At 38.8% G+C, this 26,238-nt stretch overlaps 1 protein-coding gene across 3 annotated transcripts in view; it reads right to left on the bottom strand.

The window, feature by feature from the left end:
* arnt (aryl hydrocarbon receptor nuclear translocator) overlaps window positions 1-26,238 on the bottom strand; it is a 49,425-nt gene extending 23,187 nt beyond the window's left edge. Inside the window, exons 1-10 of one of the 3 annotated variants that reach the window (XM_067449268.1) lie at window positions 25,893-26,238; window positions 12,757-12,853; window positions 12,242-12,280; window positions 12,076-12,123; window positions 7,503-7,716; window positions 3,080-3,293; window positions 2,894-2,996; window positions 683-748; window positions 524-609; window positions 319-395 (exon numbers count right to left, since the gene is read on the bottom strand). In XM_067449268.1, the coding sequence (XP_067305369.1) occupies window positions 319-395; window positions 524-609; window positions 683-748; window positions 2,894-2,996; window positions 3,080-3,293; window positions 7,503-7,716; window positions 12,076-12,123; window positions 12,242-12,280; window positions 12,757-12,853; window positions 25,893-25,911 (963 nt within the window). In that variant the 5' untranslated portion in view covers window positions 25,912-26,238. The remainder of the gene's footprint in view (window positions 1-318; window positions 396-523; window positions 610-682; window positions 749-2,893; window positions 2,997-3,079; window positions 3,294-7,502; window positions 7,717-12,075; window positions 12,124-12,241; window positions 12,281-12,756; window positions 12,854-25,892) is intronic. The other 2 variants (XM_067449267.1, XM_067449269.1) reach the window with 2 other exon arrangements.

Here is a 26,238-nt window from a genome sequence, read left to right as displayed (position 1 = left end):
TAGCTGAGTGGGGGCTCTGGGCATTAACTGTAATAACTCCGCGTTGCAAGGACCAATCTGGTTCGTTTTTTTTTTCTATAGACTGTACTCACAAAGATATAACGATCAAGATAAACTTAAAAATTCGGCGGAGTTGTCCTTTAACCTATTTTGTTCCGAACACATATGATCCTCATTTGGTACACAAGGTAGAGGTTTAGTAGAATGTTGACGTTGCTCTTTTACATACAAAGTAAAGACAAAGAGCAGGAAGATTTAGAATTATTCTCTTAAAACGAATTAATTAGAAATTAAAATAAAATGGAAGGGAATGAGCACCTGTAGCCTTCCAATGGCAACTAGACAAAAACGATTTCCCTGATTATTATCAGCCTCCTCTTCTGAAAGAGTCACTCCTGAAAAAAGATAAAGAGAATAAAGAGACAATTTCAGTTTTAGTTGTGTTCTGACTGAACTGATGATATCAGTGAACAATAGGCTCTTCCTGTGCACTTCCTGTGTATTGTGCTGTGGGTTGTGTTACCTGCAGGAGGCCAGGATTTGATGAAGCCTGTGCAGTGCACAACCACATACTTCGGTTCACCGTCCTTAGGAGGACCCAATCCATTTCTGCAGAAGAAGAGATGATCTTTATCTATGTCTGTTTGTGGCCGGAGATCTACAGACAGAGGAGCTGCCTTACCTGTTTCTGCTTCTCAGGAAGTTAAGTCTGTTCATGGACACTGGCTCTACTGGACACACTCCACATCTGAACACACACATTACAATGTAGCATGTGAGAAAATGTACATGCTTTGTCACTACAGTAAAATTAGTTTATAATATGAACAGATTTAATACAGTTTGCAAAAAATATATTCGTTTCTCATGCATGCAGACAAACTTTTTAATTTCGAGTAAATTCTTTTAAGCACTTTTCAATATAAACCAACTTTACATGTATTCCAGACTTAAATTCAAACGCTTTAAGGACATTTTGCAAACCCTGCTCATGAGTTTGAGACTTTTTGATCTACTGGGTGAGTTGTGAAGACTATGTATACTTAGGAATTGAATATGTGGAGCAAAAAATGTTTTTGCTAGATACTTAGACTGTAATACTGTAAAGCCTGACATAAGAAATAATAGTCAGAAAGATCTTTTTTTATGGGACAAATAGATAAATAATAAAAAAAAAGTTTGCATACGTGTTTTATGTTGTCATATTTGATACATCAGGCTTTTATATAGTATGACGCAGTTAGAATATGGAGCTCATAGTCAAAGGAGGAAAAAACATTTTCAATTTTATTTAGAGGCCCAAACAATATGCAATGTAAGTGCAAATGCTGATATTTATATGGCCAAAAAGTATGATAGCATGTAATGTAAATCAATTAGTGCAGATACTTAAATAAAATCTTAGTTTTATAATCAAACATATAATGCAATGCAATACATTGATGACTGAGAGATGAACAAATAAACATTTGTCAAATGCCTGATGATCATATTTGATTAAAAAAAAAGTATAATCAAGTAAAGTGGTTACGGGATATGTTATTCTAACATTTACTTTCAAAATGATTAAAGGGGGGGGTAAAATGCCCATCCTAAACATGGACAAAGTTTCAAAAAATAAGTTGGACGTTTGATGGAATATTTCTGTGTCAAAAATACTCTTTCCGGTTTCTCACAAGTTTCGGAAAGTTTTTTTCGAGTATGGGTCTGTGTGACGTAGATGGGGCGGAGTGTCCTTGTATGGGCCGTACGGGCTCTTCTCCCGGAAGGGTGCGCGCACAAGCGACCAGAGAAAGAGAGCAAATGCACGACGCCCATAAACACTGCACTTATTGCTGTCACAGGACTTTACCAAATCAACAATGTAACCAAAGAAGTGTGTTTTTGATGGAGCGGTCCCAACGATAAAGGTTCACGGTCCTGCTTTAGAAGCTTTTATCAATGTTTTTATCAATGGAGCATGCGATGTATGGTGTGTGTGTTTAAATACATTAGTTTAGCTGACAGATATAGGTGTCAGTTTGTTTATTGTAAAACCACCCAAACAATAACACAAAGCATGCTTCTTCATTCAAATGCGTTACTCCATTGTTTTTCTATGTATACACTAGTCTGGCGTTCAAAACCCTTTTGCTTGCTACTGCTAAGGTTTAGTCGCATACAATAGTCCATAAACCAAATCATGTCCTCATAAACTGTGAGTAAACAAACGCAAATGTTGACAGGCCACTAAATACGGTACATACCACAGAGACGGACATCCTGCTGTTGTTGCTTCTCCTGTTCAATTTATTTCAGCCTCCGAATCTGATTCTGGATCATATATGCATTAGTTGAATCTGATTGATAGCCATGGTTTATTAGGGTAATGTTTTCTTTTCCACGCATGAGGATGTCACAGCTTTCAGACGCACTTATGCAATAGCTGCGCGCGCTTGTGATTCTTTAGCTCCGCCCACACGATACGCCTCCAGCCACTTGTTTTTTTCCCATAAAGACTCAGTACAGCCTATCTTTCTTTTATAAATATAATAAAACTAAATACTTTTTGGAGATATGAAGGATGTAACTACTCTATAGGTACTCAAGATTGACATTGAAACTGAGTGTTTCACCCCCCCTTTAAAGATTTTACAGCAAAAGACACGAGAAGCTGAAGTTGGATGTTTTTACAATTATTGTAAAAGGCCTTTTTACTTGTATAAACTAAAAAATCAGACAACATCAGAGGAACTCCTCCAGGAGCAGCATGTAGTATATAGTATATGCAACAGGTTTTTCAGTAAAGTTTTGATCATCTTTACGATTTAGATGCTTTAGATATTTGTTTCAAATATGATACAGTTGGCTTTATAAGGTTAAAAGAGGTCTGTCTGTTCTCCCTGTGCATCACCTCATCCTGCAGATGAAGGAGCGGCGTGCACCCATACTCATCCTCACAGCTGTCTGACCACCCTCTTTCTTCACCGTGCCTGTTTTCATGTCCAACATCCGACCTAAAGTCCGAAAAGAGGAGGACCATTTAATACAGGAAAAGACTAACAACAGAAAAGATTAAAGAGGCCGAGCCATTACTTACCGCTGTTGTTGTTCTCACTGGTGGAAAGCTGCTCTCTGAGTTTTTCTGAGTCGTCTGGATGAAGCTGATCATACAGTGATGATCCAAGCCAATCCGACTGTGCCTGGTTCAGAACCGGTGTGACAGAGTCCGAAACATAAACGACACGTCCGGTCTCACATGACACAACAAACAGGAAACCATCAGCTGCCTCTAAAATCAGGTGCTTCAGCTCCTATAAAAAGAGAGCTATGTAAATGTTTGGTGGCAGGGAAACCATTAACAGAATTTAAAGGTCCCATGGCATGGGTTGTTTTATTGTTTTATAATGTTTCCTGGGGTGTACTTATATTGATAGTATGGTTTTTGCATCAAAAAATGTCATAATTTAGAAATAAAAGCATTTTTTCTATTCTGATATTAGCCCTCTGTTTGGAATGCTCCTTTTCAATAAGCGTGTGAGTCGTCAGTGAAAACGCCCACTGTTGTGATTGGCTGACATCTTTGCATTTGAAATGAGATTACGTGCGGAGGGGGCGTGGTTTAGTCAGACACGAGCCATAGCAGCTGCTGCAGCGCTGCCAGCAAGAGAAACGGAGCTGGGGAAAGATTGCCGAGGAAGTGTTATTATACCGACTTTTTGAGAGCGCGAGTTTAATTTGTTTGTATCTGAGAGCTCTGAATAAACACGAGTGAACTTTGCAACGTTATTTCTCTCACAAAATGCTTTCACCACAGCTAACAACAAACATGACATCAACATGATACAGTATTACTAGTACTAGAGCAGCGTCATTCAAACGTGTGATTGACCAATCCGAACATAAAAAAGAGTGTTCTTTGAATGCTCTCTCTAGTTTAATCATTTAAATAATGCTGCTAACAGAAATGACGTGAAGTTGATGGTTTTAGTCACTGGCTTGATTCACTGATGCATCAAGACAGCCAGCGGCAGGACTAACAGTTTTAAACGACTTAGAAAAAAAAACCTCACTGATCCCAGATCAGGCATTAATGAACACTGTTACTCACTGTTTGTGGCGGTGCTGTTGAATCCGTATGGTAACATCCACTGATAAAACGGACTCCTTTCTCTACTAATTCTCTAGCCTGGATGCCAGTCGAACTTAGCCCCGCCCACACATTTTTTAGGTCGGGCAATTCGGTCTGGCCTTGCTCCTTAGAGGAGTAATTATCCCCGAACAGAAACTGTTCGGACCAATGAAATCATCAGGGCGGGCTTTAGACGATGACGGACAGATGATAAACAGTAATGTAATCATGCACGTCATCAAAGGGGCTTGGATTATATTTTTTCGAATCCTAAACGGAGAGCTTGTTTGTATCTGCATTCACCTTCACTATTTCTCTCAGAAATGATGATCATGTTGGGTAAGTGCTCTGTGTATCATTAAATTATTTTACAACACTGGCAAAGATCGTGTATTCCAGCCTGATTTCAGCGCGCGTGCAGACAGGGTTGCCAAGTTTTTACAACAAAATCCGCCAACTACTAGCCCTAAACAATAGCTTCTCGGGGGGGTTCTCCGGGGGAAAAATGGCGTTTGGGGGGTAAAATGTGTGTTATTTTGGCAAGCCTGCTAAAATTCGCACTCATGGGTCTATAATCACATAATAGTCGCTTCAAACCGCGGACATAGAAAATAACCCGCGGAAAAAACGCGGACTTGGCAACACAGTGCAGTTGAGCTCTGTTGACATTTGACAATGCGTCCCTTCGTTGCTCTGATTGGTTGTAGGTCTGTCCAATTGAGGTCTTTCTTGGTTCGGTTGAAACACGCCTCATAATCACAGCCCAATAGAGCAGTTTCAGACTCATATTCTGACTAGAATTGAGTATGACCACGTCAGGCTACTAATTCTCTGGGCGGGCAAAGCAGAGGAAGGGGCGGTAACCTTTCCTGGTATGATGTCATAAAAGGAGAATTCAAGATCAGCTCGTCTGGGCTCTCATTTTCTCAAAGGCAGAGAAAGACAGCCTGAACTTATTTTACACTGATCAAAATTTCTAGCGACTTGGGGACAACATTTAGGCCAGGGGAACTCATATTAATGTTGAAAAACCTCATAAAATAAAAATGTCATGCCATGGGACCTTTAAAAAAAAGTCATGCATAATTTGACACAACCCAATAATTCTTTACACATCTTACCTACAGGAATTTCCAGAGCCCCTAAAGGGACATGGTGGTGGGAAAAATATGAGATGGTAGAAAAACATATACTTCAAAACTTTCTCTGGGGAGCGCAGAACATTTGTAAGAGAACGCAAAAGCATTGAAATAATTTTTCCTCCCATCTCATATTTTTCCTTCACATTTGGGGCAGGGGTGTTCAGTCATTCCTGCAGAGTTCAGCTCCAACTTGCATCAACACAAATGCTTGGAAGTTTCTAGTACGCCTATTACGACCTTGATTAGCTGGTTCAGGTGTGTTTCATTGGGTTGGAGCAAAACTCTGCAGGACAGTGGCCCTCCAGGAGCAGGATTAGACATCCCTGTGTTAGGGGCTCCGTAAGAAATTTAAGACAAGTTTGTGGTTATCACAGCTTTAAAGGGATAGTTCTCCTAAAAATGAAAATTAGCCCATGATTTACTCACCCTCAAGCCATTCTAGGTTTATATGACATTCTTCTTTCAGACGAATACAATCAGAGTTATATCAACAGGGCTCAGCATTAAGCATGTTCATGTGCTTATCCTTTGGACAAGTAAATCATTCACTTGTCCGAGTAAAAGATTTTCTTGACCGGAAAAAAAGTTCTATTTTTTTGTGTTGTAAAATATAATTTATTCTGAAGCAATATTCTCACAAATGTTCAATCAGCTTTGACATATTTACATCAGCATATTTGTGATATTTTTACCTTTTATAAAAGGCATTTCCCCCCCTAATCTTATTAAATATAGGCAATGCTTCAGGTTTTATATTATAATCTTAAATTTGATTTATACATTAAATTAAAATAAGACACTATAGTGCTGTTACCAATCAAGTTAATAATAACAATTAATTAAAAGAAGGACCTTTTTAATATAACTCCGATTGTATTAATCTGGAAGAAGAATGTCAAATGCACCTAGGATGGCTTGAGCCCAGGTAAATCATTGGTTAATTTTCCTTTTATGGGCGAACTATCCCTTTAAGAGGTTAGGTAATTATTAACAATAATTTTAATTTCTCTTAACTTATGGCTAAAGAACAATCTTAAAGAAAAATATAAGTATATTATCGGGGAGTATTCACAAAGGACACATTTTTGCAGTTAAAATATGCAAGACGCAGGTCAGTGGGAAAAAAAAGAAGCAAAATCTTAATACTTCTTTTAGAGGTAGGGTAGGTAATTAATTTTACACTGGTATAATATTTTGTTATACTGGGTGAAAGTAAGGCTTATGTTCTGTAAGGTCAGAGTCACCGAGCACCGTAAAACAAACAGCAGCCTTTTTACCGTTCCTCCTGAACCAAAACAAGGAGCTTTTGCTGCGTTCACACCATGTTTTAACTCTAATTACGAAATTGAGTGTGACGATTTACACCCCGTGGATTTAGAGAGCTCTCTGAAGGAAGGGTGGGATCTTATGCTTTCAAAGCTAGCTTGCTATGTTATTGGTTGGCTCTCCGAAATAGCTTAATCTTGAAAGCACATTATTTTAACAGTGTCATGCTAGAAGACGCTAGCGCAACTGTGTGTACTAACTCCTTAAAGGGTTAGTTCACGCAAAAATGAAATGTATGTCATTAACTCCTCACCCTAATGTCTTTCCACACGCGTAAGACCTCCGTTCATCTTCAGAACACAGTTTAAGATATTTTATATTGTCTTCTCTTCCGGGCTTGTTTTCAATCCTCAAATAAAGATTCAAAAGGTTATGAATCAGCGTATTGATTCATGATTCGGATCGCATGTCAAACTGCCAAACTGCTGAAATCACCTGACATTGGCGATCCGAATCATGAATCAATACGCCGTTTCATAACCGTTTGAATCTTTATTTGAGGATTGAAGACAAACCCAGAAGAGAAGACAATGCTGAATAAAGTCTTAGTGTTTGTTATTTTTGGACCAAAATGTATTTCTAATTAACTAACTGACATATGGACTACTTTGATGATTATTACTTTTCTGGACATGAACAGTATAGTGTGCATACACTTTCATTGAAGGAACAGATAAGCTCTCTGAATAAATATAAAATATCTTAAACTGTGTTCTGAAGATGGACAGAGGTCTTACAGGTGTGGAACGACATTAGAGTCATTAATGACATAAATTTCCTTTTTGGGTGAACTAACCCTTTAAGAAAGGGTTAAGGAAGAAAATAAGAAATAAATAGCAGTTGTTCTTAAGAATGTTTTGTGAATCCTACATCTGATTCTTACTTGCATATACATTGAGGGATCTATGCTGTTCATATCTGACCTGGTCAGTGAGAAAGGATGGTTTATAGGTTCCATCGGTGCTGGTGCTGCCGCTCCCTCTGAGAGACTTCATGTGCGACACAGCCATGCGCAGGATGGTGAGCTTGTCTGGTTTGCGTGCCAGCGCGCTGCAGGTGGGCACCATGTCTGACAGCTCTGTGATGTAGGCGGTCATCTTATTTCTCCGCCTCCGCTCAATCTCGCTGTGATTCTCCCTGGGGTCAGGAGGTCAGAGCAGGAGCATGAGAGATGGGCGGTGCATGGAATCGTGGGGAGAAGAGAGCAGGAACAGAGAAAGGTCGAGAGAAAGCAACAACAAGCAAACGAGGAAGAGAAAGAGAAAGAGAAAGAGAGATGGATGAATAAGCAAATAAAGACTGCATCAATGTGCTCCTCAAATGAGACGACACTCGCATCTTCATGATAAACAAATGTGTATGAACGATCTCATGAGAGCTGAAAGAAAAAGACTCTTCAAACGGCCTGAAAAAAGAAGAGAGGGACAGAAGAAATGCTCAAGGGAAACACCTGAAATAAAGTGACAGACTCATGGGCTGCTTTCAAAATGAATTCTAGATTACAACTTACTGAACACTACACAGTGTATACTATTTAGACTATACTGAGTATGCAGCCAAAATATATACTCTTTGCAAAGATCTGGGGTAAAAGGAAGTTCGAAGTTCTATAATCATGGACCAATTGGAGTACAAATGTGGTAACAGCAATTTTTCTAGAAAGATTGCAATATTTTCCCCAACTGGGTAACCAGTCATTTTCGTCAGAAAATAGGTTCAACAGGCTTTTTTTTTTTACAAAATGTTTAGGAGTTCAGTATTATAAATCAGGCAAATGTAATATGAACAAACTCCTCTGTAAAACTCAGAAGGTGTATCCGGTTGTTAAGGCTGACGTCACGCGGCAGCGCTTCCGGGTCCGAACGCTCTATCTTATACCACAAGAAAAACTACAAATGGTGCTAATATACACACACAATGTGGTGTAATACTACAAAAAAAGTTATAATAACCTTTTTCTCCATACCAAAATTCCAGATGGCCAGACAGTGATTCATCTTTTATAAATCGTTAAAATATTAATGTCTGTAACGATGTGACCATAGAGAATGTTGTGTAGACTGTAAATATTTGAAATGTTTACCTTTTTTACATGTTTGATGTTTAATATGAAAAAATAGCGCTCATAAACATGCGTCAATGGCATTCTTATGGAATGAATTTTGTGCCATAATTAAACAAATAAATCCATCATTTTGCAAACAAACACGATCTGCTTTGCAAAGGAAAACACGACTTGCAAACAAACAGAGAGCGATGTGCAAATGCAGTTCAAGCAGATTTTCTCACAAATGCAGTTCAGGCTGATTTTCTCACAAATGCAGTTCAGGCTGATTTTCTCACAAATGCAGTTCAGGCTGATTTTCTCACAAATGTAGTTTGAGCGAACTGCATTTGTGAGAAAATTAAGCTGAAAGATAGTAACAAACATGTATGCATTTATGTGGACTAGATTTGGTATTTGTTCAAAGGTTATATGCAATTTGTAGGATGGTTTGTATTTATTTGTGAAATATGCATGCTTACTCATTTATTTGCAAAACACAATACATATATTTGTTACTCCTCTGCGTTTTCGCTCAAACTGTTCTTTGTATTTGCACAACGCTTTCTGTTTGTTTGCGAGTTAAGTCTTCCTTTGCAAAGCAGATCGTGTTTGTTTGCAAAATGCTGGATTTGTTTGTTTAATTATGGCACAAAAATCACTCCATACATTCTCAAATGAAACGAGTTGAGGCTTAGACCCAGAAACAGCACTCCTTACGTCACAAGCGGACTTAACAAGCGGATAGGAATGTGTTCTATCAGTTTCATCCTGAATTGACTTTTCAGATTATAAATGGTAAGAATGAAATGTTCTCTCCATCACTCCAATTGTCACATTTTCCATCACCATTTGACTTTTTCTACTTTTTTACTATCCAAAGCGCATGTCGGTTATTTGCTTTTAATTTGTCTTCTTTCAAACTAGTGGAAAGAAAACATTCAAATACACATTTGGGTTTATTTATTACACTTCATCTGTTTTTTTCAATTATCGGCCGTTTTCACACAATGCTTAACCCCTGGTTATTGTCGTTCTTAACCCCGATTTTAACCCTGGATAAAGGAACATTTCACACTTGTAATAAGCAGGGTTAGCACCGCTTTTTACCCGGGGTTATGAAACCCTGATCCGGAGCAGGGTTAGCATCTCTTTTGCAGTGCTAAACGAGTACAGTGTGAAAAAAAACACCTTTAAAGGGTTAGTTCACCCAAAAATAAAATAATCTCATAATTTACACGGCATGATTTTTCTTATTTTAGCCAAACACATATGGAGTTATATTAACGGTGTCATGAACTGGCTTTTTATATTAAACTGTTGTCTGAGGTCAACTAATGACTTTCTTGTGGTTTTTACCTTCAAAAACATCATAAATAATAAGTAATAGGCTATTTTCTACACTGGTTTTGAGGCTCTCTCCAAAACGCTGGGTTTTGATGGGCGTGACACTGCATACTTGGAAGTAAAGACCCACGGCAAGAATTGGATAAGATTTGCATATTTAATGAGCATAAGCTCCCCTGTTCAGTTCAGTTCACATGGGGGAGGGGTTGTCTTGAAAGCGCCAACCGGAATAAATGTCTTTATCAAACAAACACAATAAGTTCATCTTCGGAACACAGTTTAAGATATTTTATATTTAGTCTCAGAGCAGTGTTGTGCATGAACGCGTTCAATGAACGACGTTCACTGAACGCGTTCATATTTTCGCCGAACGCTGAACTGAACAAATCACTTTTTACGTGAACGAGAGCGGCGCTCACTCTGGCAGGAATGAGCAGCATGCGCAGTTCACGTTCACGCTCATTTGAAAAGTCAGGTTTTACAACATGACTGTTTACAGCAAACACCTTGATGGTCCAGCATCATGACTAGTGCTAGTACTAGTTCACGTGATTCAAACTTAGCTACTGCTGAAGCCAGTTTTGAAGAGCACTAAGCAGTTTTATGTACAAACAAAGGAAAACTCAAACGGAAAAAACCTTACGTTTTTGTGCAAACTGTGCCCACAGGGACTAAACAAACAAGTAGGTACGTCAGCCACATAGAGCTCAAATTTGTTCAGAATATGCTGGATTTTTGTCAGTAGACTGATCTTTTCCCCATGAACCTGAATATACCTTATTTTTAAGTCCTGTAATTTGGTTCATGCTGGCTAAATAAAAGTTTCACTGAACATACTGTATACCTGTATTCTCCTGGCTATAATAATTGTCTCTTGTTTATTGGTACAATAATTTTGATTAGTTTTGGAGTGGCAGTGATTTGCAGCTGGTAATGGATGGTAAAGAGGTTCTATTGAGTAAGATAGTGGCCTATCTTAAAAAGAATTTAACAAATGAACGAGAACTAGTTCATTTTTAGATTTGTGAACTTAGTTAATAAAAAAAAAAGAAATAAAAAAAAGAACTATGAACATGAACTAGTTCATTATCATCTGTGTGAACTGAACTTTGAGCTAGTTCTTTTTAGGTATGAACTGGCACAACACTGACTCAGAGCATATGTAGTCTATGCACACTATACTGACCATGCCCAGAAAGGGAATAAAAACATCATCAAAGTAGTCCATATGTGACATCAGTTAGTTCATTAGAATCTCTGGAAGCATCGAAAATACATTTTAATCCTAAAATAACAAAAACTACGACTTTGTTCAGCATTGTCTTCTGATGTTTTTATTTCCTTTCTGGACATGGACAGTAAAGTGTGCATAGACTGCATACACTAAAATATGAACTAAGGGACTAAAATATAAAATATCTTAAACTGTGTGTGAAGATGAGCGGAGGTCTTACGGGTGTGGAACGACATTAGGGTCATTAATGACATCAATATCATTTTTTGGTGAACTAACCCTTTAAATGTGTATCAGGATGTTTTCTTTCCACTAATCTGGAAAAAATAAAAATAAAAAGCTAAATAACCCCAAATCTCATAAATGACCAGTGCATAAAAAAAACCTGTAGTGTCTTGCCTTAAATGTGTCGAACAGCAGTAAGTTATTGCATGACATCATATTGTCACAACCTGTGACATGATAAATTATAGTGCATGTTTAATTCAGGAATACGCTAATAGATTGCAAATAAAACAGAGGTGCATTCAATTTTGTGTAAATTGTCGTTAACTTTGGCAGTCCAATTAAATAATAAGTGAAGACAGATATATTTAACATTTAGAATAAGTTCAAAAGCATTGGCTTATAGAGCAATGATGGCTCATTCAAAGGCAACAGTTTGGGTCAGAAGAACTATCTGATTGGCCAAAAAATAGCTGATGGGAAGGAAGAGTGTTTGGTGGAAGCCTATGAAGACACCAGCACATCTAGGCATTGTCAGTCAACTCTGAACAATATTCGTCTGCTTAAAGAGAATCTTGAGAATCTACAGAAGATCAGATGATTGTATTTGTACTTTTCATGCACTCTGATTTCAATCAATAAATACCTGGCAAATCTCTCCTTGTCATTCGATCCACCTCCATCATCATCACACCTGAAGAAAGAGAAGCCAGAAAGAAAAGAAAGACAGATTGTTAAACACAGTCACAATACACACAGCCCATCAAAGTTCAAGGCCGGGTCAAACCTTTGAGTCATAGATCATGACTAACCTGAACAATTTGCTTCCCTCATCGTCTTCAAAGTCCGAGCTGGAAACCAGGGAAATTCACATTAGTCAGAATTATTGCACAACTGCAAAGGCATTCAAACATTCCCGTATTTCTCCACCCACTCGACAGAAGGATCAACGGCCAAAGCAACAACAAAAAAACAGACGACTGATTCAAACCAACCATAGACACTGAATAAACAAGCACAATGTAATTCCTGTGAATTTGCCTGTGAAAAGCAACTGTTATAACAGAGCCACATGAAGCATATTAAGACAATCATCATCTAAACCCCTATGGCATTCTTTCTGTTGTGGAACATGTTAAGAGGAATGTCAGGCTACAAAAATGACATAATAAAATACCATAAAATTATCATTCTTTCCAATGCGGTCAGGACATTGGCATATGTTCACAATGCCAGTTTAATAAATCAAAATAATCCTCTTGAACATTTCAGCACTTATTTAATAACGATTACTACTCCTTTAAAGAGATGGCTCAGTCAGACTTACGTGGCTTGTCGCTTGTTGTTGGCCTTCGGCACAATGCTGGTACTGCTAGAGTGAGATCCTGATGTGGCCATGGCCAGCGAAGAGACCTCAGACATATCTAAAACACAACACACAGAGCAAAACTAATAACTATAAATATAATGAGAACAGGTTAAAGATAGAGCAAAGTTGAGCTTTCATCTCCAGATTCTCGATATTTAGAAACATGACAGACTGACATATTAGTCAGGCTAGTTAATTAGTGTGTCAGTTTTAAAACCTACCAGGCATTTAAAAAAATTAATAAATCTGGGGCCCGTTCTTCTTACCTCGCTCTGAGATGATTTGACAGATCCCAGATCTTTTAATCATGATAACTGATCTCTCGCTAATTTGGTTCTTCAAAGGAATTTGCGAATTGGATTAAAATATCTGGATTAAGTTTTCTGAGATCACTGCTCATGCCTGTTTTCCCTGAAGAGGGCAGATGCATCGATACTCGAAACCACGATCAGCAATGCAGCGATTGGCTGGCGTCAAGACAACGTAATAATGCATCATATAATTAAAAAAGCCACCTGGCAAAAAATGTGTCAAAGAAAAAAAAAGATGAATTTCTGGACCTTTATAAGGAAACGAGTACCAAACCAACATAACAACACGACCAAACCAACATAAAAGTTAGATCAATTAAATGTGCACTGGTTTGATGAACATGATTCCCAATTATTTATATTCACGATTTTGTAATATTTGTAGACACTTTACATTTTTATTTCAATGTTGTAATTTCATTTTTAATTCAATTTGAAGCAGATTTGTTATGTGACAGTATTAATTAAAGTTTACTAACAGTCAAGATCAAATTACCTTCATCTCTTGCGCTGCATCAAGCCACTCCAATAATATCCGTCATCACTCACATTAATGCACGACAGAGATTAACTGCACAATGTGTGTAAACCTCCAATACAACTATTCCATCACAATTCACAAATAAATCTCTCAATCAAGTGACTGTGTCTATAGTATTATACGCAGATTTTACACAACATTAAAATATTATTTTCAAATAAACTTTTATACTTATTATTATTTAAAATAATTTTTGCCCCTGGTTCAGTAATGAAGTCTTGTAATAAAGTAACAGTGGCTGGGACAGATTTTAAGTATCACCTCAAGATGCAATCTACCGTAAATCCTCTAATATAGGCCCGGGCCTTTATTTTACTCAAGTGCATCGGGGTCCATGCCTTTATTGGAAGGAGGCCAGAATTAGAGGCAGGCCTCAATTTCTATTTGAGCAAAACAAACTACCAGTAGAATGAATAAATATTAGATTTTGCGTCTATTTCAACCTATAAAATACTAGGTTCATTTATTGAAAACGTACAGTTACCATAACATTATGGTATGCATACAGAACATTAACAACAAATACCAGTAATTCAGGCTAAATACCAGTGTAGAAATATGGTAACAAATACGTAGCAAACACAGGCTACCAGAAGTGCATTGTAAACACTTAACCATACATGGTGATATTTAGGTTATTGATTCATAACAAAAGGCAACCGACACCTTACCGCTCCAAAGTTTAGCGTTAACCATTCCTGTCTCGTTTGGTTTGAAGTAATAAAAAAAATCCTCCAATTTTGTTTAATCCTTGTCCTCCTCAGTTTCCTCCTCCTCTTCCGCTGCACGTCCGCTCATCCTCGCACAGGCAACTGAAACGTCTTAACGTTACTTGCAGCCTGATGGATAAGTTCCCTCACGTCAACGCGATTTTTTTAAAGTCCTTTTTATAGAATTTTGCATCGCTGTTGTTTCTCTATCACACAACTGCAAATTACAGGCTAAGTGAATAGGTAAACACACTTCATGAAGTCACAGGGCGCGAGCCGCGTCACATACAGCTGTCAATCAAACATCATGCAAAAAAAACACTAAAAAACGTTTTATTTATTCCAGTATTTGAGATGTTATAATAATTTTGTAATTATGTTAAAATAATTTAAACAACTTTTATTTAACAACTATTATTCTATTTGTATAATAAACTGAGGGGGCATGTCATCATAGTGGGCGGGCCTGTGCCCGTCAGGTCCGCTCACTGGCTATGCCCCTGAACGTTGGTTCTAATAATAGCCCCGGCCGCTATTAGAGACCGGCCTTTATTTACCTTCGGTGACAGCGAGACGGGCCAATGTTGGAGACCCGGCCGCTAATGGAGTGCAGGCCAATATTAGAGGATTTACGGTAGGGCTGGGCGATATGGCCCAAAAAAAAAAATCCCCGATTTTTTCACCAAAAATTTGATTTACGATTTAAAACGATTTTTCCCCCCCTCCTACTTAAAATCAATCTGCAGATGACAAAGAAATTGTTCAAAACAAGTTTTACCTTTATTTTGTTTAGGTAAAATTAAATATTTGCGGCTTGGTAGAAGTGCCTACCTGGGGTGCAAAACTTTCAGCATGTGAATAACCCCCAACTATTCCACAGTATAAATGGGCACCATATCTTTTGCAATATACAGTATACATATCAAAGGTTTATGAATTGATATGCAGATAAAATTAACTTTTATTAACAACAGTAATGTGCAAAAAAAGTATAGGGAAAATTTAAATGTTATGCTTCTATTAAATATAGATTAGCATTGTTTTTCAATAGTCTCACACTGAACTGACCGACAGCTTCAGTGATTATTAAAGGAGCTCTTTACTTGTTTTCTGTGTAATTTAGTCACAATTTGAAGAAAAGTTTAGTTTTTCCTGAGACTGTGTGACCGTACTTTTTTCCATACATTAGGGAGAGCGGAAATCGCTAATAAATCAATAAGTGCTCTTCTGCTGATAATAGTGGTGGGCATTTCATATCTTTTTTAAATAAAAATGCTACAAAATGGATTACACATTTAAAAAAAAAAAAAAAAAAAAAAAACATTCGACTATTTCTTTCACAAGACCCTTTAAAATTTTAGTTTTACAAACCATCACATTAAAAATAACATTACAATCGGATATTTAGAGCTTTGAAGTGCTGGAAATAAGTGTGAAGCTCTTGAAAACCATTGGAAAGTGCTTGAATTTCAATCTCAAAAGGTTGTACGAATCCTGAGATAAATAATGACGACAACAACAACATTAAATCCATGTGGTTTTACTACAGTAAATCATGGTGAATGTTGGTGATTTGTGACTGAAACCCCTGACCTTCGCTCAGCTCTGTTTGATCTGATATCTGTGGCATTTATGTCCCAAGCATCCGCTAATTTCTGAGCTTGTTTATGATAATCCAAATGTGGTATTTTCAGTTCATTTTGATTTGGCTGTAAATAAACAGCGCGAGGCGTCTGGTAAAGTGCGCGTTTCACTTTGTAAACAATCGTTGTTTGAAGTAGGGGTGGGCGATATCTCGATATTTAAAATATATCGAGATATTTTTTCAGCTCGATATGGATTTGGACATATCGTATATATCGATATATTGTTTATATTAAATTCTGATTCCGCCACTTTGCTTCCATGTGCTGTGCTCGCTCCCGCTCGCGCGCCTCCCGCCTCATTGCTTTTGTTCCCCCTCCCCTCGCGTGTCGTCTCAGTGCACACGGCTGCGTCCGCAACCAGGTGAGGATTAGTTATCATGTTGACAAGCGCGCGCGTTGTTCAGGACTCAGTTAAGAGATCACGTTTTCCTTCTAACACAACTGCTTGCTTAAATTTATAAAGAAATATTAAGGTTCATCATAGTTCAAAGCGCACGTTTCACCCACAGTCAGGTGATTGACACTGGTGCGAGACGCACTCTCAGTCACAATCATGCCAGTTTATGATTTGTGTCTAACTGATCGCATGGTTTTCGGTTAAAATGTCAAAATGATTGCATATCATTTGAAAACATTTAAAAAGTATTGCAATATCATTACTATGATTATTTTGTCAGCTTTATCACGGGATTATGATGAACAGGTCTATTCACGTTTTAACCAAGAGGGAAAAACGCTTCATCCCGGGTGTCCTGAGACACAGTGCTCTTCTGTAAGTTGTACTGTATCATATTATCATATAGCCTACCTTCTGACATTCATATTTCGTTCTGTAACTGGAAAAGAAGTGAAATTCAGCTCATGTGTAGCCTACATGATCCGCATGATGAGTTTGAATTTGGTCAAACTCATGACAAACATCACTGTTTGAATTTTGATAAAAATTAACAGGAAATGGTGTTATGACAAAATCAGTTTATTTATATCTCAGTCATGCCCCCATCTTTCTGCAAAATGCTTACTGTTTTACTGTTAAGTGTAAAAAAGGGAGTCTTTGATTCATCTTTTGAAAGCATGAAATAAATGAAAAGAAGGCAATATTATTTATTTTCTTTTACAGTTAAATTATTATTATTTATGTAATCAGGGAGTTTTTTTTTTTTTAAATGTCGCAAAAGCACTTTGTTCCTACATGAACTGACTACCTCTTTGCACTTCAATAAAAAAAGAAAAGAATTTGTGGTATTTGGCATATTTGTTTTTGCTGTAGTTTTCAGGGGGTTATTTTTCCTGTAAAGATATCGAGATATATATCGTATATCGAGATATAGCAAAATATATCGAGATATATTTTTTGCTCCATATCGCCCAGCCCTAGTTTGAAGTGTAGTCCGTCGCACATGTTTTTGCACTTCTTCTGCTGACTGAAGGCATGAAAAGCAGTTGATTGAAGTAGGACGTAGCCTATCAGTTTCTCAGTGTTGATTCACTCCGTGTTGTAGTTTTTATTCCAATTGTATTACACATCCATTCATGAGAATAGATCGGGTCACTCGCACCGGTGCGCTTGAATATTTTTTCACAGTCGCACGCAGTAATTTTTAGGCGTAAATGCGCCCAAAATGGGCGTTATGTAGAGCCCTGACCAATAGCAAGACTTGTGACAGAATGGTTTGATGAACATAAAAGTGAAGTTGAACATCACCCTTAGCCTGCACAGTCATCATATCTAAATATTCTTGAGCCACTTTAGGATGTTTTGAAAGAGTGAGTCAGAAAACGTTTTCCTCCACCAGCATCACATGGTGACTTCAAAATCCTTCTGGCCACTGTGAAGGACTTGTATCTGTCATTCCTAAGACACATTGTATTGGCCGCAAAAGGAGGCTCTACACCATTATTGAGGTATAAAACCAGATGTTTCAGTTTCATTGCCTTTTTAAATCGCTAATTCAAACATGACTTTTATTGTGATCATACTGGCCAGGTTTGCAAAAGTTTATCAGATTGGGGGCATAAACATAAAAGGTGTCTTTGTGCCTCTTAACAGACACAAAATGCAATTAAAATGTGTGCCCAACATGAACAGGGCCCTTACATGACAACGAGATGCGTTTAGCCACTTATAGCCATAGTTCTCCTTTAATGTAAACAATGTCAGTGATAGATTTTTATTTGGCCTTTAGAGGCTGCTCTATAATGCTATATAATGCCGGCAGACCCTTCCCAGAGCTCTCGTAGGCTATTGTGTAATGGCAACGCACCATTTTCAGCCGGTCCACAACGGACGCAAACTGGAAAACTATCTGTATTTTTTCCCCCCGATAATCGATTGTTCCACCAATCAGCTGCTATTGGGGCCGATTAATCGCCAAAACCGATGAATCGGTCAACCTCTTTTTACTATGTTTGCGCTTCAGATGTGAGGCGCAGAAATCTGCAGGAATGAGTAGAACTATGTCCAACAGCGCGTAAACTTGCTGTTGGTCGGAGAGGAGAGCAAGAAAGCACAGTTGGTATCCATATTTTTGACAACACTATTTCTTGATGGGAGTCACTGCAAATGTCGCAATTATCCATACTTCAGCAAAAACTAATACTAGGTAGGGCTGGCCAATAAAATGATATGTATCGCGATAGACAAGTAATCAATATCAATAAAAAAATGTGTTTGACCTTCTTTGTCAGAAGAAACCAGAGGTTGAGAAGCAAGTTTGGTTGCATGAACAAATTTTGCCGGATCGGGTATCGATAAGAGGACACTGATCCAAATCCGATATTGTGCGAATATTCTGTGTTATTGTTAAGCCCCACAAAAGGCACAGAAACATTTACATTTACATTTAATCATTTAGCAGACGCTTTTATCCAAAGTGACTTACAAAAAAGGGGAGAGTAATAGAAGCAACGGAACAGACAAGGCCAAAAACCTGTTACAGCTGTAAGAAATCTCAATTAATTAGCACAATACACAATATATATATATATATATATTTTTTTTTTTTTTTAAGGACAGACATCTATAACAAAAACTAGTGCCGAACACTGGATTTTGATAGCTATGATAACAACCCATTAGGACTAAGGCTGTTGCCCCAGCTGTTGTCGTTAATGCAGATTCAGTGGCCCAATGGGTTGGTTTTGTATTCTAGCTAAACGCGCAGCAATAGCCATCTACAACAAAAACTCACGTACGCAATATACAGTACACTGGATTCTGATAGTTATGATAACTATGTAACATACCCGCCTGAAGGCACAAATCCGGATGAGAGACGTAGATATGATCCAGGAGTGTGCGCTTTTGGTCGTTGCTGTGGTGATCAGGAAGTGCTATTCTGTATTGGTCAAGTGCAAATGGAAAAGATGTGTCTTAAGATGTTTTTTAAGAATGGCTACAGACTCGGCAGCACGAATTGAGATCGGCAGGTCATTCCACCAGGTAGGAACGGTCCAGGAAAATGTCCGTGAGAGCGATTTCATGCCTCTTTGGGATGGAACCACGAGGCCCCGCTCACTCGCAGAACGCAAGCTTCTGGAGGGTGTGTAAGTCTGAACAAGTGAGTTTAGGTATATTGGTGCAGTGCCAGTGGTTGTTTTGTAGGCGATAACTAGTGCCTTGAATTTGATGCGAGCAGCCATTGGCAACCAGTGCAGTTTGATGAAGAGAGGCGTAACATGCGCTCTCTTCGGTTCATTAAAGACCACTCTCGCCGCTGCATTCTGGATCAGCTGCAAGGGTTTGATAGTGCATGCTGGAAGCCCAGCCAGAAGGGCATTACAATAATCCAGTCTGGAGAGAACAAGAGCTTGAACCAGGAGTTGTGCAGCCTGTTCTGATAGGAAGGGTCTGATCTTTCTAATGTTGTATAAAGCAAATCTGCAGGACCGAGCTGTTGCAGTAATGTGGTCAGTGAAGTTTAACTGGTCATCAATCACAACTCCAAGGTTTCTTGCTGTCCTTGATGGAGTTATGGTCGATGAACCAAGCTGAATGGAGAAATTTTGATGAAGTGCTGGGTTGGTTGAGAAAACAAGTAATTCTGTCTTTGCAAGATTGAGTTTAAGATGATGCTCTTTCATCCAGTCAGAAATGTCTGTCAGACAGGCAGCGATACGAACACTGACTGTAGGATCATCTGGTTGAAATGAGAAGTAGAGTTGAGTGTCATCAGCATAGCAGTGATAGGAGAAGCCGTGTTTCTGAATGACAGAGCCTAATGATGACATGTAGATGGAGAAGAGAAGTGGTCCAAGGACTGAGCCCTGTGGAACCCCAGTAGCTAGATGATGTGACTTAGACACTTCACCTTTCCATGACACCCTGTAGGACCTACCAGAGAGGTAAGACCTGAACCACTGGAGAGCAGATCCTGAGATCCCCGTCCTCTTAAGTGTTGACAGGAGGATCTGGTGGTTAACTGTGTCAAAAGCAGCAGACAGATCCAGCAGAATGAGCACTGAGGATTTGGAAGCTGCTTTTGCCAGTCTCAGTGCCTCAGTTACAGAGAGCAAGGCAGTCTCGGTAGAGTGGCCGCTTTTGAAGCCGGATTGGTTGTTGTCTAGGAGGTTGTCCCGTTCAAGAAACATAGAGAGTTGATTGAACACAACTCGCTCAAGGGTCTTTGCAATGAAAGGCAGAAGGGATACCGGTCGGTAGTTTTCTAAAAGTGCTGGATTCAGAGAGGGTTTCTTAAGCAGTGGGGTTACCCGAGCCTGCTTAAATGCTGTGGGAAAGGTTCCCGTGTGAAGAGAAGTGTTGACAATGTGAGTGAGTGCAGGAGTGATTGAAGAAGAAATAGCCTGAAGGAGGTGTGTGGGAATAGGATCAAGTGGACAGGTAGTAGGGTGATTGGAAAGGATGAGTTTAGAAATATCTGCCTCGGAGAGTGGAGAGAAGGATGGAAGCGTGTTCGTGTTAGTTGTTGAGATGTGCGTGTCAGTTTGTGATGAGGAGAACTGTTTGCTAATGAGAGCTGTTTTGTTGGTGAAAAATGATGCAAAGTCATCAGCTGTAAGAGTTGATGAAGGAGGGGGAGGAGGAGGACAAAGGAGAGAGGAGAATGTTTTAAAGAGTTGGCGAGAGTCAGAGCAATTGTTGATTTTGTTGTGGTAGTATGTTGTTTTAGCAGTGGAGACATTTGTAGAGAAAGAAGAGAGAAGAGACTGATAAAAGGCAAGGTCAGTATTGTTTTTAGATTTCTGCCATTTCCTCTCTGCCGCCCTGAGTCCAGAGCGATGTTCACGGAGAACTTCAGACTGCCAGGGGGCAGATGGGGTGGGGCGGGCTGGTCTGGATGAAAGGGGGCAAAAACTGTCTAAGGAGGATGTTAGAGTGGAGCAAAGAGTGTCGGTAGCACTGTTAGTGTCCAGTGCTGAGAACTGAGCAGGTGGAGGGAGTGAAGATGAAACCATAGTGGATAGGCGAGAGGGAGAGAGTGAGCGTAGATTACGCCCAAAGGTAATCTGTGTAGGAGTACGTGTTGTATCAGGAGTCAGTATGAGGTTAAGAGTGATGAGAAAGTGGTCTGAGGTGTGTAATGGAGTAACTAAAGTGTTGTCCGTGGAGCAGTTGCGTGTGTAGACAAGGTCTAATTGGTTACCTGATCTGTGAGTAGCCGTAGTAGATACTAACTTAAGGTCAAATGAAGTCAGTAGAGTGCTGAAGTCTGCAGCTAGGTGTTTATCAAGATGGATGTTGAAGTCACCAAGCAGAATCAGTGGAGTGCCATCCTCAGGCAAGCTAGAAAGTAACACATCCAACTCCTCCACAAAGTTACCAAGGTGACCTGGAGGACTATAGACCACTACCACATGGATTTTAACAGGGTGAGTAATAGTGATTGAGTGCGATTCAAATGAATTGGCCGGTAGAGACGGTAATGGATCAAATTTCCAATCATTTGAGATAAGCAAACCAGTACCCCCACCCCTCCTAATAGGCCGAGGAGTGTGTGAAAAAGTATAATTGCTTGAGAGGGCTGCAGGAGTGGCAGTGTCCTCTGGTTTGACCCAGGTCTCAGTTAGGGCCATGAGGCTGAGCTGAGAATGAGTCCCAATAGATGAAATAAAGTCTGCTTTGTTTACAGCCGACTGGCAATTCCAGAGACCAATTGGAATAAAGAGTAAAGTAGCAGAGGATGTTAGGATATAGCGCAAATTATTAGAAACATTAAAAAGCACTGTGAAGTTTTCATGCACTTTATCCCAAGTTTTCTTAAGCTTTTCTACAGTTTAATGTGAGGTATAGATGAATATTTAAGTCATTATATCCAGTTCCCACCACTTTGTCTATCAGTCACTCCCTATTAAGCTTTAAACTGGGTTTTCGTGTTCGGTTGCGATAAAACTCTTTCCAAGATGATTCAATGTTCCTATTATTATACTATAAAAAGGACTTTATGTTGCTGAAGTTTACTGCAGTTTCTAATTCCAATGTTACATTTTCCCGGGTGTCTGTTAGATCACACACAACACTGGAGCACTATAATGTTCTTCACCCGCACAGTAACGGAAATGTAAAAAAAGAAAAGGCTCGATAAACCATTGCATATATATACAGTATATTATATTACACATCAATATCTCTCCTTTTGTGTCTTGACATCAATGTGACGGAGCGTTGTGTGCTGTGACACCATGTTGCTTCAAGCGCATCAATGCTCTGATTTGGAGGCTTTTATATTATAATACTTTTGCGCAATGAAAGATTGTTAATAGCCTTCCTTGTTCTGTCCCATCTATCATATGTTGCTATCTCGTAAAAAACTATGCTTATAAATTTGTATATATATATTTACTTGCTTTTCATGATGAAGGAGTTAGTTTGATACCATAGATCATGAAACTTTCCTCTCTCGGTTAGAACATTATGTTGGTTTAGGTGGTGAAGTCCTACACTGGTGCAAATCCTTTTTGACAAATCGCAGGTTCACTGTAAAAATCGGTAGTTTCACTTCATCTCTGGGGCATGTAACCTGTGGAGTTCCTCAGGGCTCGATTTTATCTCCTATGCTCTTTTCCCTATACCTTCTCCCTGGGTTCTATTTTTAGGAAGTATGATGTATCATTTCATCGTTACGCAGATTATCTGCAAATTTATCTGTGTCTAAGAAAAACTCCTTAAACACTTTAAATTCCCTGCACGCCTGTTTAAATGAGATAAAATCATGGCTGCCTTCTAACTTCCTCTTTTTAAATTCTGATAAAACAGAAATCATTATTTTTGGTCAACCCAATGCCAAAGCACACCCCCACTTTGATCTTCAGCAAATCTGCTCTACTAAAGCTACCCATGCTAAAAATCTTGGGGTTACATTCGATACGAATCTGTCATTTGACAAACAAATAAACTCAGTTGTTGGTTCTAGTTTCTTTCATCTCCGTCTTCTTTCAAAAATTAAACCATTTCTTTCTGAGCGTTCCCTTGAAACTGTCATCCATGCCTTTATTACATCGCGGCTGGATTACTGTAACTCCTTATATTATGGTATCGCAAAGTCTCAAATTCCGTTTTGTAAAAGATAGTACAAAACGCCGCAGCGAAATTCTTAAAGGGCTATAGGAAATTTGATCATGTTACACCTCTTTTAAGATCGTTACATTGGTTGCCTATAGAGCTCCGTATTGAGTTTAAAATTTTGTTACTTGTGCACAAATCTTTAAAAAATGTTGCTCCCCCATATTTATCTACTCAATTTCATTTGTATAGCTCAAATAAGAGCCTTCGATCAAATGATCAATTTCTGCTTCATATTCCAAAAGCCCGCTTAAAGACAAGAGGAAATTGTGCTTTGGCTGTGGCCGGCCCTACTCTCTGGAATAAGTTACCCCTCGAAATTAAATTGGCCTCTACTGAATCGGAATTTAAAACCTTTCTCTTTAACTTGGCTTTTTAATTGATTTTTTTATTTTATTTTTTATTTTTTTATACTGGCTTTTCGGTTTTTATCTGAACTATGAAATGATTTGATCTTGAATTATGATATGCTTTATCATTTTGTTTTTATTATATGTTTGACCATGTTCAGCACTTTGGTAGGTTCTACCTTGCTTAAAGCGCTTTACAAATAAAGTAACTTGAACTTGAACTTGAAGGAGTTAGCCTGACTTCTGTTTATTTCTACTGGTAAAGCCATTAAAGCACTGGTGCTCAACACTACATTTGTGTCTGTTGGTCATTTTAAGTTAAGAAAGTAATGTTTGTCGAGCCTGCCGGATGGCTTTCACAAAAGAATGATCCCAGTCTCCATCTCCACTCTTCCACACAGTGAGGCGTACTGTTTTTTTTAGGTAAGTTAATTTAGCACTGTTTTTATTTTAGTATCGGAGGAGGCAACAAATGCTGATCGGAGCGTCTCTAGTGAGTACACTGTAAAAAAAAAGAGGCACATTTTGAACTTTTGCTGTAGAATCGGCTTGGATGTTTACGTTATTTCAACTTAAATTATGTTAAAGGTGCACTATGTAGTATTTTCGCAGTAAAATATCCAAAAACCACTAGGCCGGTGTTATATATTTTGTTCAGTTGAGTACCTACAATATCCCAGAAGTTTCCAACTATTTGTATATTGTGAGAAAATTGCTATTTTAACTAAGGACAGGGACGTTTCAACATTGCATTTGAGGGAGTCGCCTGTCAATTGCGTCATATCTGCGCTACCCTCGGTTTCGGCTTTTATTTGACAGGAGCGCTTTACTCTTAGCAGTGTGAACAAGTGAACGCATGGAGTAACGTCATAACATCGTTTTGAACACACTTAAATGTATCTAATATGATAAACAGAGCTACATTACCTCAAAATCATAACCGGAAGAGCGGATCTGTGCAGGCGCCCGGCGAATGTCTCCCGTCCCTTCATAATAAAAGTCCCGGTATTTGCGAGGCGGGTATTTGTTTAACAATCGCTCCAGCAGCTTTGCTCAGGTCCATAACACTCGGTCCTGCTCTGCTTTAGACTACAGTAACGTTAATAACCGCATGCATGAATGTGATTTCTGCCTGAGTCCTATTTTCCACCGGCTGTGATGAGAAGACCACATCTCCCAAGATGCTGCGCTCACACTTTGCGTCATCAAACTACGATTTGTTTTGAATAGGCGCCCTCTAGTGGACGGAAAGCTCCATAGTGCACCTTTAAACTGACTATAAAAAATGAGTTACATCTTGTATAACTAATAAAAACAAGTTTAACATTTCTTAACTTGTATTGATGAGTTAAAACAATGTAAAAACATGAGTTGTCATAACTTGATTGAACGTAACATTTTTTTTACAGTGTACATGATGAAAGAGTTTACATTTTTCGGTGAATTATACCTTATAAATATAGTAAGCTGAGCCTTTAATAAAATACATCTCTGTATCAAATAACTTTTTTATTTATTTATCAAAAACATAACTGTACCACATTTTTGAAACCACTCTGATGCTGTTCTGTATACATGCAGGACAGATAAATATCTTTATGAGCAAAACTGACCTGAATCAAGATCAACACACATGTCCCTGTACTTCAGTCCATTATGAGCATGTGAAAGTGTTTTGGGCCTGTGTGAATGACAGCTGAAGCGCGCGCGCACACACACACACACACACACACACACACACACACACACACACAGCCACAAGTGTCAGACAAACTGTCCCTGATCTTGATGCTCTTTGCTACTGGAAAACAAGCCCTTATCCTCACAGCAATGCACCCGAACGACAAATGTTAGTCCAATTTTTACTCAATCGGCTTGTGCTATTAGCTTTAGCAAAACAGTCGAGCTAACAGCTGCTCGAGCTAACCAGCCCAACTGCTTATAATGGTCCGCTTAAAACGGCCAGAAATTAGACATTTAACAGCATACTCGTGTCAAATCGTGTTTTATACGTTACCTGGATTAGCTGATGTCATATCCTACAGGTAAATGTGTTCTCTTGCAAGCGAACAAATACAAAACAAGTTTCCCAGCTGCAGAGAAAAAAATATCCCTGCCCAATGTTTGTTTCTTTTCCAGTGCGGTTTTACTTCGTCCGAGTCTTTTAAAAGTACTTTTAAACCGCTGTCATGACTTTAAACCGAGTGTCATTTTTACCGCCGGCCCGGATGGACGGGTTTGCAGATGTTTAATAGTTGTTTTTCCTCCCTGTTCTTTTACTTTTTTCCAGTTTACAACCTCCCCAGATCCAAGATGGCGCATGTAATCTTCCAGTGAGCAGCAGAAGCGCGTCAGAGGAGGAA

This window comes from Pseudorasbora parva, chromosome 7, assembly GCF_024679245.1.
Source record: "Pseudorasbora parva isolate DD20220531a chromosome 7, ASM2467924v1, whole genome shotgun sequence".
NCBI lineage: Eukaryota > Metazoa > Chordata > Actinopteri > Cypriniformes > Gobionidae > Pseudorasbora > Pseudorasbora parva.
The sequence above is the reverse complement of the archived record's forward strand: the minus strand, read 5'-3'. Positions and strand labels throughout refer to the sequence as shown.